Consider the following 16,501-nt stretch of genomic DNA (forward strand, 5'->3'; position numbering starts at 1 on the left):
CTGGACTCTGTAACCCGTAGAACAAAAGGAGTCAGGCGAAGCTGCCAGAAACACAGTCTCCCTTCAGAGGGGTTAAATTCACCTTCGCTGTGCCCAGGTTTTCCTCCTGAGTACAGCGTCTTTGGGTAACCTGCAGTAAGGGCATTCTCTTACCCCCACCCACCCACCTTCCCCCACCTCCTTCCTCTCAACCTGTACAGGGGCTCTGCATCCTGTCTCCTCCCCCTTCAGGTCCTTCCTGACCCACTTGCCTTCCAAGCACCACTGTTTAGAAACTGCACACACACCCCAAAAAGGAGCAAGCACGACCCCTTCACACTCCCTGGCACTTTTGGGTTTCCTGTTCTCTCAGATGCTCTAACTTTATGAATGCCTTACCACATTTTAGAGTATCCCTGAAGTGGGGACAAAAGACACCTGGACACAGCATTTCAGATTCCACTCCTGGCTTTCTCTGCTGTAATCCTGATCACAGCTGCTGGCCATACCCGCAGTACCTTTTTCTGTAGCAATTACAAATGTCTGTGCCTTTTCAACATCTCTGCCAAAATCACATGCGCTGGGCTAGGGACTAGGCTAGAGATTCCCTCCTATGTATTGCTTCACTGTGGTAGACAGCACATGTTCTTTCTCTGGCCTATATACTACAGTTTTCTATGTCATACCCCATAACTCAGGAGGAAATCATGAGTCTTTCTGTTAAGGAAGAGAGAATGGAATCTAAAACTTGCCCCCAAGCTTTTACAAGCCGGTAGACTAGGCATTTTCTGAAGTCCCTTTCATTACGTCCTTCTTCTCCAAATATATCAAGGTGACCCTAATTACAACCTCAATCAATAGCTTCTTCATCCTCTTGAAAGGTGAGTGTAATTAGAACCTGACTTTGCAGGGATAGCCATGATGAAGATCAGTTGGTAGAATGCTTGCCTGGCATAGATGAAGCTCTGGGTTCAATCCCCTGCATCTCATAGACCAGGTTACATTCCTGTAACCATGGCACCCAGGAGATAAAGGCAGGAAGCCCAGAGGTTCATGGTCATCCTCAGCAACAGAGCAAGTTCAAGACCAGCCTGTGATTCATGGGGCGCTGTCTTGACAAACAAAAAAAGGCAAGAAGATGTCTTTGCTGCCAGCTCTGTGCTGGTTCATCCTGTGGTGATGCAGTGGGGCCTGATGACTTCAGCAGGTGATGGATACCGCACTGAAGGACACACTAGCTATAGAGGGTCCGCCCTGGAAGCACCTGTTCAGGAAGATGAGGCAGATACACAGGCAAAACAGCCAGCTCCGTGTCTCCAGTTGAAAACCTCTAGCAATCGCAGGCAGCATCTCTGCCCAAGTTCAGTAGGCTAACCTCCTCTAATGATGTGAGAGTTTGCCATTTGGAAATAAGAAGACAAGTCACTCATTAGGAGTCATGGGTAAGGGGCCAAGAGTGTCTAAAGCGCTAAATAACAGGCGTTGTTCCTAACAGACTTCTTCCGGACTTCTTATATTTACTTTCTCTTTCCTAATTCCTCTGATTCTGCTTTTGTGCCTGTCACATCCATGCACCTATGAACCAGCACTGCTTCCGTGAAACTGCACTGGGCAGCTTATATAGCCCTTTATATTCCTCTGGTTGTATTTCTCTTTGCTTTTGATGCCAGTCCCCAAGTCTTTCTGTGGTCGTTAGTATTGACTTTAAACACAAATATCAGCCTTGGCTGCCTCCTTCATTGCCTGCCTGGCATTTTCTTTGTCTTGGACCTCTTAGGCAGAGTCCATTCATTTTGTAATTTGTACACCACCAGGAAGCACATGTTCTGGGATGGCGAAAGCCTACCCAGTCAATGCTGAAAATGGCTGCTTTATTGAACTTGGTCTTCATATGCCCATCACCTTCATCCCCATCCCAAGGATATTTGTTTGGTTTCAAAGCAAAGCAACCCCAGTGTATACTCAGGCTCAGCCAAAATGAGACTATATTGCCTCCCAGAATGCAAAGAGACGTTTCAGAGTTGGGCGTGGGACTGGCAGCCATGCTCAGGAAGGACCAGGCCCTTTAGCACCTCAGAGTTCCCAGGCACTACTGGCTCTGTCTCCTTTCTGTGAAGCCTCAGGGTCTCTTATTAGAGACATGTGTTAGAAGATGTGACAAGCTCCATTCTCTGCACTTTCAGAGAGAGAGCACACTGGTCCCACCCAGGGTAGGTAGGTGGCCCTGGATAAATCAACAGTGGCCAGGAGCAAGGCTTGCAAGCAGAACCATGACAGTGCTTGGTCAGGATGCACTCCTCAGCTGAGTGGAGCCCAGCAGGATGTAAGGCATGGTTTAGGCCTACTCGCCCATTTTGGAGACCTTCTCACCACCTAGGCTCCTTATCATCTTCCCATAAGTTTCCAAGAGACCCATTCCAAGGCTCAACACAGCTCAGTTTATTCACTGTCCTCCTGGCCAGTGCCTCTGCCTCACCTTGTACCACTTTTTACAACTAGAAACTGGCACTGGGTCCTAGAAGCAAATCCTACGCCTTTCAATCTCTCCATTATGATCTTATCCCATATAGATGGTCAACCCCATGTATTCTTCCTGTATCCTCACCTTGGAAACTCTAGCCACCAAGAATAAGTGCCCCCCACCCCACTCCCAGACCACTCTACCTTTAAAAAAAATCCCCTAATTTGTAATTTAGCTAGATAAGGAGGTCTCACTTTTTTGCCTTGAGCTGTTAAACAGGTATCTTTTCTTTGAGATACAAAGACAACTAAGGAAGACGTCCTTGTATTGACCAGGGTGGAAGGACAGAAAGGCCTTGACTGAAGGATGGAAGGAAGCCCCATGAACTGTTTGCTTCATCCAGATTCTAATACCACAATGGATACCCTAGTGTTCCAGGATCAGAGAGGCTCCCAGTATCTCCTCATCCCTCGGATACTCAGGAATACCTTAGTAGGGCCTGTCATCCTCACCCCTTGAGCAGAATTTACGTTTGTTGGTGACAACTTGTCTAAGCAGTCAGGTGACCCAGTTTTGTCCTTTATAACCCCCTTACTGTTTACATTTTCCTTGCTAGGGGGTGTTGAATAGTTTTATCCGCCCCCACCACCACCACACACAAAACAGATATGGCCAGGTCTTGTCCTGTGGGACCTGCAAGTGTGGCCCCACATGGGGGAAGCATCCTTACAGATGTGACTAAGTGGCCTTGGTGGGTTACCCATGCTGTGGTGGATGGTCCTGTACACAGGCACATACTGGTAGCACCAAGTGGACTCTGTTGGTTACGAAGAAAAAGGACATGAACTTGGTAGTGTAGAATGAGATGGAGAAATGGAAGGAATTGGATGAGAGTGGTGGGATAGGAGTGTGTTTGAGCAAAATACATTGTACACATGTGTGAAATTTTCAAGTAATGTATATTAAATATGTATACATATTTTTTAAGACCCTGAGATGCATTTTCCAGAAGAACCTTAAGTCCAATGATAACCATTCACACTAGGAAACAAAGAGAAGAGAGGGGAGGGGAATGAAGGAGAGGAGAGGGGAGGGGTGGGGAGAAGGGAAAGTTAAAAGACAGAGAGAAGAGATAGGGTGAAACGAGAAGAGAGGTCAAGTTGCAGACACAGGAGACGGCCACTAGAGAAGAGACAGAGACTGCAGTAATGCAAGCGAGGACTGGGCTGCCTGGAGCCACTAGAAGCTTCAGTAAGCAAGAACGATTCCCCTCTGGACTCTTGGGAGGGAACACAGTCCTGGTGAACCCTTGATTGCAGACTTCTAGCCTCCAGAGCTGAGTACACACTCACACTATTTAAAGCTACTAAGTCTGTGGTCATCTGTGACATCATTGTCATTTCTTTCAGGGTGAGCAAAATTTGCCCAGTGACAATGGAGTGGCTATTGTTGTGGGCTGTTGCGCATCCTGCTCCTGTCCCATAGGGGTCCTTCCTGAGCTCACTTTCCCTGGACTTTATTCTTGCTGCTCTATAAAGTTCTTTCAGATGAGTCCCTACCGGTCAGGATGCAAACCTCAAAGGAGGCTCCCAGGACAGGCGACCATGAGCCTCCACTGTGCACGGTGGCTTCAGACGTGTATCTGTATCTGCAGAAGATGTTCAAGATTCTTTTGAAATAGTTTCCTGGGTTTTATTTTTTTTTCAAAAATTTTTCTTTAGCACAGTGGTCTTGAGTACTCAACAAAGCCACTGTGTACAGTAGTGTGAACTTGATAAAGATCAAACAAATCTCCCAACCAAGAACTGAAACAAAAGTCTTCCAATGTGAGCCACTGCTTCTTCTGCCCTGCTGGTGGATGGTCTGTACTTAGGAGGGCAAGGAGGCTCTGGGGTGGCAGGAAATCGACAGCCACCTTTAAAACGGGCATTAGCAGCTTCTTTCATTATGGCGCATGCGCGCGTGCGTGTGCGTGTGCGTGAGTGCGTGTGTGTGCGTGAGTGCATGCGTATGCGTGAGTGCATGCGTATGCGTGAGTGCGTGAGTGCGTGTGCGTGAGTGCGTGCGTGCGTGCGCGTGCGTGCGCGTGCATGTGTAGGTTCATGTACGTGCATCCTAGTTTCCTTCCTGCCATTGTGATCAAACACTCTGACGACGCTAACTTTAAGAGAGAACTGGTTTGCTCAGCCTACAATTCCAGGTTACAGTCCATCATTTCCATCATGACGGCAATCCAAGCTAGAAACTTGAAGCAGCTGGTCGGCCCGTAGTCAAGAGTGTGGAGGATGCACGCCCACTACTCCACTCACTTTAATACCATTCAGGACCCAAACCCAGGGAATGGTGCTGCCACAGTGGGGTGGAGCATCCTGCCTCAATCAGTGTTATCAAGACGGTCCTCCCCCAACCCCCAGACATGCCCACAGGCCAGTCCGATTCAGCCGGCCTCTCAGTGAGATTCTCTTCCCGGGTGATTATGTGTTGTATGTGGGGACATGTGAAGGCCAAAAGTCAATATCATTCTCTACCCTGTTTTGTGAGACAGGATTACTCATTGGACCTAGGGCTGGCCAATTCATCAAGGCTGGCTGGCCAGTGGAACCCAGGCATCATCCTGTTTCCATCTTAATACCGGGATTACAGGCACGGGACATTACACCCATCTTTTTACCTAGAACTAGGGAATCTAAATTCAGGTCATCGTATTCACACAGCAAGCACTTTCCCCACTGAGCCATCTCCCCAGTCTCCCCTTCATTATGACTTAGTGAGGAAAACACTGCATAGCCTGTGCTCTTCGGAAAATTGATCAGATTTTTAAAAACTTTCATGTGCGGAGGAGTCGCCTGGGAACCTTATTAACGTGAGGATAGGCTCGGTAGAGCCCAGAAGCTAAGAATCATGACAGCTTGTAGGGGGCACCTGCGTTGCTGCTTGTGGACCACATTTCATGTCGCAATGGTGCCTCTGGCTAAAACCTTTACATTCTTAGCATTAACAGTTGACCCTGTTTTGCCCTTTGTAGTTTGGTGGTAGAGACGGTGGTTGTGATCTTACTGTAGTAGAGGAAACTGCCGACCCACAGCAGCTCTGCTTAGGGAAAAAGAAAATTTCTAGTGTGGAGAAGTAATTATGAAAATGTGTATATCTTTGGGCCAAATTATTCTACTCCCAGATATGATTTTCCAAATAAATACTGAAGAAGATGTGTGTAAGCCAGCATTCTGTTGCTGTGACAAATTGCTTGAGGAAACCAAGTTAAAAGAGGGAAGGTTCAGTTCACAACTTCAGTTTGTACCTATTGGCTGTGTTGTCTTTTAGCCTGTGGTAAGGCAGAACAGCATGGTGGAGCAAAACTATGTACCTCATAGTAGCACAGAAGTGAGTGAGGAGAAAAAAAGCTAAAACAAATATACACCCTTTGGGGTCACAACCCAATGACCTACTCCCTCAAGTGAAACTACCTCCTAAATTTCCACACCCCACTGTGGCCTGTTAAATTATGGATCTGTGGAAAGACAATCCAGTCATGAGGCCAGAACCTGTGATTTGTTCACCTCTCAGGGCTCTGCTTCTGAACCCTGTTACACTGGGGACGAGGGCTTCAACACAGGAATTTTTAGGAGACATTTAAGGTCCACACTACTGCAAGATAAAAAAGAAAAAAAACTATATACAAGCAATAAGCTATACCATACTAAAACTATATTAAAATCCTGTGTCTAATACAAAGAAGATGACTAAAGAATAGTAAACTTTATGTAAATATAATTATATATAATAAACCATTCTTTTTTATTCCCTCCAAAGCCACTAAATGAATAAAACTAATATAAATTAATTTATATATAACATATAATTGTATATAATATTCTTTTTCTTCTCACCCCCCCAAACATGTCACTAAATGAATAAAAATAATATGAACTTTTCACTAATCAGATAGTAGAAGTTTTTTTTTTTTTGTTCTACTTGGACAGAAATTATAGGTAGTCAAGGGAATTACTCTTCCTATTGCTGTGATAAGATAGCCTGACAAAAGCAACCAAAGCGAGGAGAAGCTTCTTTGGGCTGTTGGAGAGTACAGCCCATCGGGCCAGAGCAGTTCTGGTGGCAGGAGCTTGAGGCAGTGGACCACATTGCACTCCCAATCAGGAAGTAGGCAGGACTGCTGCTGCTCAGCTAGCTTTCTCCGTTTATGCAGTCCAGGACTCCAGCCTAGAGAATGGTGCCGCCCACTTCACATAGTCCAGGACCCCAGCCTAGAGAATGGTGCCTCTCACTTTAATTACTCTAACCAAACTAACCCAAACTAACTAAACAGTCTAGAGACTAAACCTAATCTAAATAACACCTCACAGGGACACCCAGAGTTCTGTCTTCTATGTCTTCTAGAGCCTATCAAGTTGATGATATTAACTTTCACAGACACCCTTCAAATGCTGGTCTTTGGCAACTTTTGTTTCCCTCAGGGCTTGGCATCAGGAAGCAGTAAGGAGGCATACTCCAGTGTCAGAGTCCTCGTTAGGCTCTTAGGCAAGGATCCCTAGCCCTGTGATTATTCTAAGCCCTACACAAGCTTTAAGCATTGGAACTCTTGGCTCTTGATAGAATCCAATGTCACAGCATTCAACCAGGGCACTGAGACCCGTGGTCCTGAAAACTGGTCAGTTCTCTGGAACTCTTGTAGTAAATAGGGCCTACAGGTTGTTCATCCTTTAGTCACCTCTCCGCTCTCTTCTCGGCCTGCTTCCCTCTTCTTCCTGGATGGTCTCAGATCTTGGATCTCAGATGCCAGCATGCTGCTGAGATGACTCAGGATGTCTGCCTCTTTGGGAGATATCTTTTAGGAGTCTGAATGGTTGCCACTCAGGAAGCCAGTGTCTGCCACTGTTGAGACCATTCAGACATGGACATTCAGTCAGGAAGGGCTGCTAGGCAGTGGGGATCACCAGTGCTGGGCAGTGTCCAAGGCCACTTCTTTCTCAGCTGTAGAGCAATCATGCCACTACCCCACCCCCCTTCAGCTATGCAGCCGATTGCCATCACCAACACTCTCTGCTGTTTCTTTCCTGGTGCCGCCATTTCTGTGGAAAATTCTTTGAATCGGGCCAAATGCTGCAACAGCAGAGAAGGTAGCACAGAAGAGAATCTCCCAGCCTACTTACTAAGAAGCCTGCACACGCTGTTTATAGAGCTGTTTACTGGCCCTGGTGTGGACCAATCACAGCCATTTGTTTGGTCCAATCAGAATCTTGCCTCTTAGTACTATTCATAATCATTGAGGCTTGTGTTTCAGGACAAGAGACTTTACCTCTTAGCCCCCCATCACAGTAATTAGTCCTTCGACCAGGGGACGTGCTCTTCCTTTGGCCAAAGCAGAAATGGTTGTAGGGTCATCTAGAGTTCATGGGCTGTTCTGATAACAAAAAGTCTGGCACAAACAGTTTCAAGCAGCCCTGACTGGGGCTGTGCCTTTAAGATCCAGGGCGGTCAGCTGTGATATTTTCATAATTATCCCAAACTGGAGGCTGTGGGTGTCAAAGACAAGTCCAGCTAGTTGTTAGACGCAGTCCTTTGCTCAGGGTAGCAAGGGCGAGTCTACAGCTGCTAATTAGGAAGCCAAGTTGATCCAGCCTTAGTGTACGCCTAAAATAGCAGCTTAAAAAGTGTCTGATTAACACTGACCATTATTCTAACGGTGCTTGAATAGAGTCTAACACCTACCCAGTGCCCAGGAATTGGTGGATCCTTCATCGGTCCATCTTAAACGCAAGCTTAACAAATTGTCAGATTAATGGGTTCAACCCATTTTCCCAAGAAAACCCATAGGCCTTCATTTCTGTATTTGTAAATATCTGACCTTTTCAATTGGGCATTGAGTATAGATGTTATTCCTTACGCTTTTTGTGTGTATGGTTGGTTGGTTTTGTTGTAGAGGCTCTCTAAATAGCCCAGGCTAGCCTCCAACTCACAATCTTCTGCCTCATTTTCTCAAGTGTTAGGCTTGTACTCAAGTGGTTCCTGGAATTGTGTGCCTTTGATAGCTTACAATATTTCAGAATTTGATCAGAGTGTAAGTGGCTGGGGTCGGAAGGAAGAGCATTGTATTCTACACGTTGGCACAGAAGCGCGGTTAGAAAGTGAGCAGCTCACCTCTGGGGTCATGTGATCCAAGAGGACCGTGGAAGGCAAGAGTGAAGCATGGCTGATAGCATCCAAACAAGCTCATTCTGCCTCTAGAGATTTCTGCTCTTAGATCACGTGCACCCCTGGAAACCAGTCCCCCTACTCTCTGGAGGCAGTGAGGCACATAACCTCAGGACTCAGGTATAGTCAGCATCACTGGAGCCAAATGAAGACAAAAGAGATGGTAGATGTTGTATCTACTGTGTAGGGCTTCTAAGTATAGGCTGCCCCATACCTGCAATTATAATGGCGGAAACGCTGAGATAAATGGATATTCTATTTACTGAACTAGGGGGTTTCTGAGGAGGAGAGAGGTGGTACTCTCCACCCCTCATTGTGAACTGTGGAAGTGCTGAGATAAACACTATCTGGCTCATAAGGCCTCAACCATTTACCATGTGGACCTTGCAGAAATGGCTTGCGGACAGATGCTTAGAGAAAAATAAATGTCCTCAGAGGAAAGACTCTAGCTCTGTAGTTCTGAGCTTTAATTAAAAAACAAGCAGGTGGCCTGTGACCTGCCCAGGATGCTCATCAGTTTACAAACTCTGTATACACACACACACACACACACAAACACACACACACACACACACACACACACACACACACACACACACACACTCTAGCAGGTTTCTGTACTTGACTCTTCAGTACAAATGGATGTCTATAGTTTTTCCAGATCCTCAGGGAAAGACCCAGACTGAAGGGATATCATTTACATATTCAAACAGAAGGAAGGGACTTGGACAACCAAAAACAACTCAACCAACAGAAGAAACATAATACATTGATAGATTAGTGACCTTTGATATATGACTAGACATTTCATTGGTATATGAGAAACTCGGTGCTCTGATAAGACTCTTAAGAGTGTGTCTACCTACGATTTAAAATCATAACTTGACAAGTCAAAAGACAGTCCAACAAGGAGATGAAACACTGAAAGAAAAACTGGACTTATAGTTCAGGTTGTTCGTTTGTTAATTAAAATTTGTCTTGTTGAACAAGAAAAGTGGTGGATTATGGGTATTAAAACAACAAAGAAATAAATTTTACAGGAGTCTTTTTAAATGTGTTTCATATTGTGTTTAGTAATATAAGGAATCCAAACAACAAGGGGAGGGCCATCATGAAACTGCATAGCACTTTAACAATGAGGAGGAGACTCGAAATCCACAAAGAGAGAAACTGGCAAAGTAACAATGTGGACCCAGAGTTCTCAGCAGTGACGCTGGGCACCGAAAGTGTAGAGCAATACCTTCCAGCCTCTGAAGGAGGTGACTTTCAACACAGTGACCTATGCCCGCCACTATCGGTCAAATACGGAGATTGACAGGCATTCTTAGACCTCAGGCACTCAGATATTCAGCTCTGGAGAACCTTTGCTAGACAGCTACTAAACGATGGGCTTCATCACAGCTAAAAGGTAAAAGCAAGACCCAGAAGTGGAATCCAGGGAACAAAGAACCAACTTAGGAATGAAGAGCGTCACGAGATGATGGCTTGACGTCAGGTCCAAGGAGCCGGCTGTCCAGATAGAAGCCAGGGCACTAAGGACTGCAGAGAAGACACCATCTGGAGGCAGGGACACCCGGATGGAGGATCTAATACAGAATGGAGTGGGGGTGGGGAAAGTCTATTTCTAGATGTTTCACAGGTTTGCTAAAACACTGGAACGGAGTAGGATACTGTTAGCTGAGCAGCCAACGGTCGTATCCAGATTGGTAATGTGGACACTGGTTTGACGACAATAGTGAGGTGAATTCATCTGGGAGTTCCTCAGAAGGCAGGGAGTGAGGGATGCTAGGGGACTTGTGAGTAGAAGCTAACCTTGTTAAAAATTAATTAATTAATCAGCTATAAAATAATAACAGTTATAAAAGCGTATGCTTCAGAAACAGTGCGGCTCACACACAGGAAGACTCAGAAGATGAACGGCAGATGCATCTGTGAGAAAAGTTGGGGGGTAACAGCTGGGACCATTGCTCCTGGCCTGCCCTAAATGGTAATTTAGTATTGTGTGATGGGCAGTTAGGGTCACTGGTCTCATTACATATACACATGTATATATGTGTGTGTATGTATGTGCATGCACACATATGCGCCCTAACCTAGCATTGCCCCTAGCCACTTTCTGTTTTCTATATACGTGTCAGCTAGTCATGTATATTAGGTTATAACTCTAGCTAGAAAAACTGAGTTGCTTTTGAAACCCAAGCCTGTGTGAACTCACAGTCTGGTGGGATTTAAAAGTCCATACAGGAAGTGTATCATTGGGTTGAAGGATTCTGATAGAACTGTGGAATTCACTGTGAATTCAACTTATTTTTTTGAAGTTCGTAATCATATCATTCGAGGTTGTGACCTCTGTACTAGTGAAGGTGGCGTATGCCATGGGAAAGGCACTGTGGTTCCAGGAAAGAGTCAAGTACTGGGAAAGGCTACCAGTGTGTATATACTAGAACTTATGGTAACAGAGAAAGCCTGACTTGTTCGGGACAGGGGAGGCTGAGAGCAGCTCGACCAATCAGGAGTGGGAGTGGGTTTTTCCTGTGAGCACTGCTGTTGTTGGCGTGGGACAGCACTGCCTGTCTGCGTAGGAAGTCAGTTCTTTGCCTTGCTTCCTCCTACAGCTTAATCGCTTACACGGAGCAGTATGTGGAATACGACCCTTTCATAACACCAGCAGAGCCATCTAACCCTTGGATCAGCGATGACATCACCTTATGGGACATAGAGATGAGGTAACACATAAACAAACAAACAAACAAAGGTTGGGAGAGTGAAAAATCTGTAATCTAAAGCAATTACCTTGTTCCCTATTCTAACATGAATGAGACTAGAAAAGGCCCAAGTGTCCTCCACACTGCTGTCTGCTTGCTCAAGGTTCCTCCTTGCTGCTGTGGTTTGTCCATGAGTTCTCTGTGTCTGTCACGGCAGCTAGAACTGCTCCTCAGCATTTTGTGGCTCTCTCGGCCAGAAGGGGAGACCCTGCTGCCCCAACTTGTCTCCTCCATCTCAGATTGCAGCAACACTGACTATCCCCTCTATGTACCATCCCTGTCTCTCAGTTCTTCCCACCAACCTCCCTCAGCGATATGAGCCTGATTTAACAACAATGGGTGAATGCATTCATCTAGGAGTTCCTCAGAAGGCAGGGAATGAAGGGACTGGGGAACTAGAAGCTAAATCCTTGTCTAAACTTAATATATACGAAGAACATTATTCTCCCTGTGGAAAAGACAAGGCAATGAAGCAGAGTGGAGCTGAGGACTCGGCCCGAGGATGCACAGTTGGAATGCAGCAGCCTTAAGGCTGGAACCCAGGCGGAGGCTCGGGGCTGTGGCCAGCCTCACACTGGCCTTCTGACGTCAGAGGCATCAATAGTTTTAGCAGTACTTGGCCCTGCCCCGGGTGGGAAGCAGGTGTGTTGACTTAACAGCTGAGGGGAACTTGAGCACAGTCACAATTCCTAGACATGCTGGACAGTTCTGTGTGGTACTCCTTCACCCTCTGATTTCTTCTTTCATTCTCTGTGACTCCAGTGTTGTCTTTCTCTTTTAGTAAAAGTCATAGATACTTACTATAAAATGTTAGTCTTTCCTGGTGTGCATAAAGAAGGGAACTCCTCCCTTCCTCCAACCTGCCCTCCAGGAAATGTCTGATGTCTCAGTTCTCACCCTGCAGCAGGGTGCTGGGCACTGAGAGGACTCCCAAGGGTGGTCCTCTGTGCACCACTGACAGACTCCACGGGACATCTGATGTACATACTGGCCTGGGTTCATTCAGTGTAAGGATCAGCCCACATCCCTTCCTTTTTAATGTCTCATCTTTGCAAATTCAAGTTCCAAGTTTTGTGATTAAAAATTGGCACGGACTAGGAAGTTCGGGTGGGCGTGATCCTGCTAGATCCAATTGGAGAAGATGTACAATGTGTAATATATATGCATAGAGACTGCCTTGGTTACGATTAATAGTGATGTGATGTATCATGACCAAAGCAACTCTATTTTGCTTACACTTCCAGGTAACAGGTCCATCACAGAGGGAGGTCAGGACAGGAACTCAAACTGGGCGGGCACCTAGAAGCAGGAGCTGATGCAGAAGCCATGGAGGGGTGCTGCTTACTGACTTGCTCCATGTGGCTTGCTCAGCCTGATTTCTTATAGAACCCAGGATCACCAGCCAGGGATGACACCACCCACAATGGGCTGGACCCTTTCACATCAACCACTGGTTAAGAAAATGCCCTAAGAGGGGTTGGGGATTTAGCTCAGTGGTAGAGCGCTTGCTCAGGCTAAGCGAAAGCCCTGTCTTCAGGTCCCAGTTCCAAAAAAAAGAAAAAAAAAAAAAAAAGAAAAAAAAAAAAAGAAAGAAAATGCCCTAAGGCTTGTGCAATCTGTGGAGACAATTTCTCAGTTAAGGCCCCTCTTACCAGACCATGCTAGCTTATGTCAGCTTAACATAAAAACAAGCCAGGAGAGGGGTTAAGAATGAAATTAAGACTTTTTTCCTTCAATGTATGTGTATTTTATATAGTTGTTAAGTTGCTAGGATACTAATTCATGTTAAGTTGACCCGTCCTACGTTAGATAAACAAAAATATTAGATATTAAGTGTTTCTTAGGACTCATGGATATTGTAAAATTTACCAAGACCTTAAGGGTGTGATGAACTCAAAAATTTGAGAGGCTCTGAATTAGTGACTATCTCTTTAAATTTTCGTACGCAGAAAATATTCTCATCTCTAATGTAATTATGTTCATTATATACATATAATGCTATTTTAATTAGCAATATATAAACACATACTAATCCACCTTATCCTTCTTAATATTTGCATAATATCCCCTGGCATAAATGAAGTAAAATTTATTTAACCAATCCCTAGGCCATAACTATTTAACTCATGTCTTTTTCTGTAATATAAACAACAATTCAAGGAACATCCCTATACTAAATCTAATTAGTTTTTTACTATAAATTTTACAAAGGAAGAATTACTTCAAACAGAGTGCATGTTTTAATTTCGGTTCATGTGCCAGATTTTCTTAAATAAACCTGAAGCCCTTTTCCATCCTTTTAAAGGTCCCATCCCTTCCAATCCCAACACGAGTGATCTTTCTCTCTTAATCCTTAAGCCCAATAGATTGAAATAAATCTCACTTTGCTCTCTTACTTGAGGATGTCTCCTGTGGTCATAGAGAGTCATTCTCTGTGACTCTCTGCCAACCTGTCCCTTCCCCTTTTCCCCTAGTGATGGCTTTGCTTTCGATATCAAGATACAAAGATCCCACTTGCATTGGTCTTTTTCCTGATTCCTTCTCTCTTTTTTTTTTTAATTTCTTTTCCTCTTCCTCAACTTTTTATTTTCTAATCAGCTTCTGCCTCCTCAAATTCCAGTCTCTGTTCTAGTCACAATCATGTTTTACATGGTTTGAGTTTAAAGAATCACTAATTCATAACAGGGTGTGTGCGTGCTTGAAAGCAGAAGTCCCCCCCCCCCGCCTTCCCATAATGCACTGGTCCCAGAGGTATGCTAGCATGATGTCTTTTAAACCGATGTTCTGAACCTACATTTCTATCAATGTTAAGAGGACATAGAGTGTGCAAATGGGCATCTACTTTTAAAATCCTGCTTCTGGGGTGGCCAGTGCATTAGGTACTTTTCCGTTGCTGGGATAGAGCACCAGGACAAGGTAATTTACAGAAGGGAGAGTTTGTTTGGGCTTATGGTTCCATAGGTTAACAGTCCGTCACCATCATGGAAAGTGGCAGGCATGGGCAGCATGCGTGGTGGCTGGAGCAGCAAGCTGAGAGTTCATATCCTGAACCCCAAGCAGGAAGTAGAGAGTGAAAACTGGGTAGGGCAAGCCTCAAGCTCTCAAAGCCTGCCTCCAATGGCAGCAAGGCCTTAGGAGATCCTAAGTCTCCCTGAAGGGCAGCTCCCGCTGGGGACCAAATGTTGAAATGCCTGAGACTATAGGGAATGCATCTTATTCAAACTGCTTTGTGGGTGTTTGTATAGTGTCTTCCATTCTGACGCAAGAATTTAAAATTTTGATTAACTCAGGGTGTCTCTTTTCTTCCTCCTCCTGTTCCTAAATGCTTGCTTCTGTATTTTCCATGCACCTCCTCTCTCTCCTTCCCTCCCTCCCTCTCGTTTTTAACCATTTAGGTACATTTAAATTCATATTCTAAAGTTTTTAAAATTTATTCTATACAGATTTTTCTGTGTGTTTGCCTGCCCTCTCTGTCTGTCTCTCTGTCTCTCTGTCTCTCTATCATTTTTAACTGTTTAGATATATTTTAATTTATATTTCTAAATTTTTAAAAATTTATTTTTTAAAGATTTTGCTCTCTGCGTTTGTCTGTCTTCCCTTTCTGTTTATCCCTCTGCCTCTCTCCCTCCCTGTCTCTGTGTCTCTGTGTCTCTCTGTCTCTGTCTCGTTCTCTCTCCGTTTCTGTCTATCTGTCTTTGGCCCTCTGTTGCTCTGTCTCTGTCAGTCGGTCTGTCTGTCTGTCTTTCATCCTTCAGTAGGAACTCTGGGCCTCCAGGGTAGAGCTTTTAAATATCTTGGGCTGTCCCCTGCATCGCCCAGATGTGTTTGTTTTCTGTGTTCTCTTTATGTTCTTGCCACTCTGGCATCTGTGGTGGCACTGCGCTCTGACCTCATTGTCTTTATCAGAATCTGGTCAGCTCCCTCTCCCTCTCCCTCTCCCTCTCCCTCTCCCCACCCCCCATTCCCTCTTAGTAACCTGCTTCCACAATGTGGAGCCTGCTATGTATGCAGTTCAAAACTTCTTCTGTGTGTTCCTGTCTGAGGCCTGCCCCACTGCTCTGCTGACGTCTGGCCGCTCAGGGCATCACGCTCTTCAGCTGCCTTCTCCCACGGCTGTGCCGCAGCCACAGACTGCCCTCCGCCAGCTTTGTTCCAAGTCTCACTGGTTTGTTCCAAACCTCCCTGAAATGCCTGGACCTTACCATCCTCTGGAAGAATGTATCTTTGTCTCTACATATAATTAGGGTTAAAAACGACAAACAGACCAAGTCCATTCCACAGAGCTCCCGAACCCTGCCTGTCTCTCTGAGCCATTTGCCTCTCCCGGCTGGCTCTCCTTCTCGCTCAAGCCTTCTCAGGCATGATGGCCATCCAGCTCAATGTCATGGGTGTCCCACCCCTCCGGCTGTTATGTCACACCCCTCTAGGTCACTTCTAAAGAGGCCCTGTGATTTGCTTTAGAGTCCAGTCTTCTGACACATACAAGTACTTAAAAGTATAGATTGCGTAGAGGGGTAGGTGACCCTTTTATAATAGGTGGCCCAGTTCTCATGTTATTATTCAAGCGTCTACCCTAACCTAATGCCTAACCTAAGAAACAGTACAGCCATGGAGTCTTATCTACTCAAGTGCACGGAGCTCTGTTGACTCAAGTGAAAACGAAGCTCTACTTCCCCTGCAGAGCTCCCATACTCACTCAGCCTTGTGGAACTGTCAGTAGAAAGGCAGAGTGCGAGATCAGTGCTGACATCACACCTCAGCCTAGTGATGGTCACCATCTACACAGTAAAATCCAAAGACAACCGAGGAAATAACCAACAGTCAGAGCTTTCTCCAGTTCACCTAACTTCAGCTCATATAATGAGACCTACTTTGTAATGTGCTCTGAGTAAGAAATCCTCTGGCTGAAACTCTAACAAAGTCAATAGGAGCTGCCGTCTTACCACCTGGCACCAGAATTCCTCCTTGCTTGGCAAAGGGCACTCAGTCATCTGAGGCAGAGAGCAGGTTCTGTAGGGAAGGCCTTGGCAGACTCAACCAATAAAGCAGAGGTTAGGCTGTTGGCAGGGAGAAGGTGAGATGGGTG

The 16,501-nt window shown here is 45.4% G+C and overlaps 1 protein-coding gene across 10 annotated transcripts in view; it reads left to right on the top strand.

The window, feature by feature from the left end:
• Positions 1-16,501, top strand: part of Rgs6 (regulator of G protein signaling 6) — a 509,526-nt gene that overhangs the window by 437,705 nt on the left and 55,320 nt on the right. For all 10 annotated transcript variants that reach the window (XM_032908075.1, XM_032908082.1, XM_032908079.1 and 7 more), the window contains one exon: positions 11,266-11,376. In XM_032908075.1, the coding sequence (XP_032763966.1) occupies positions 11,266-11,376 (111 nt within the window). The remainder of the gene's footprint in view (positions 1-11,265; positions 11,377-16,501) is intronic.

Source organism: Rattus rattus, chromosome 7 (assembly GCF_011064425.1).
Source record: "Rattus rattus isolate New Zealand chromosome 7, Rrattus_CSIRO_v1, whole genome shotgun sequence".
Classification (NCBI taxonomy): domain Eukaryota; kingdom Metazoa; phylum Chordata; class Mammalia; order Rodentia; family Muridae; genus Rattus; species Rattus rattus.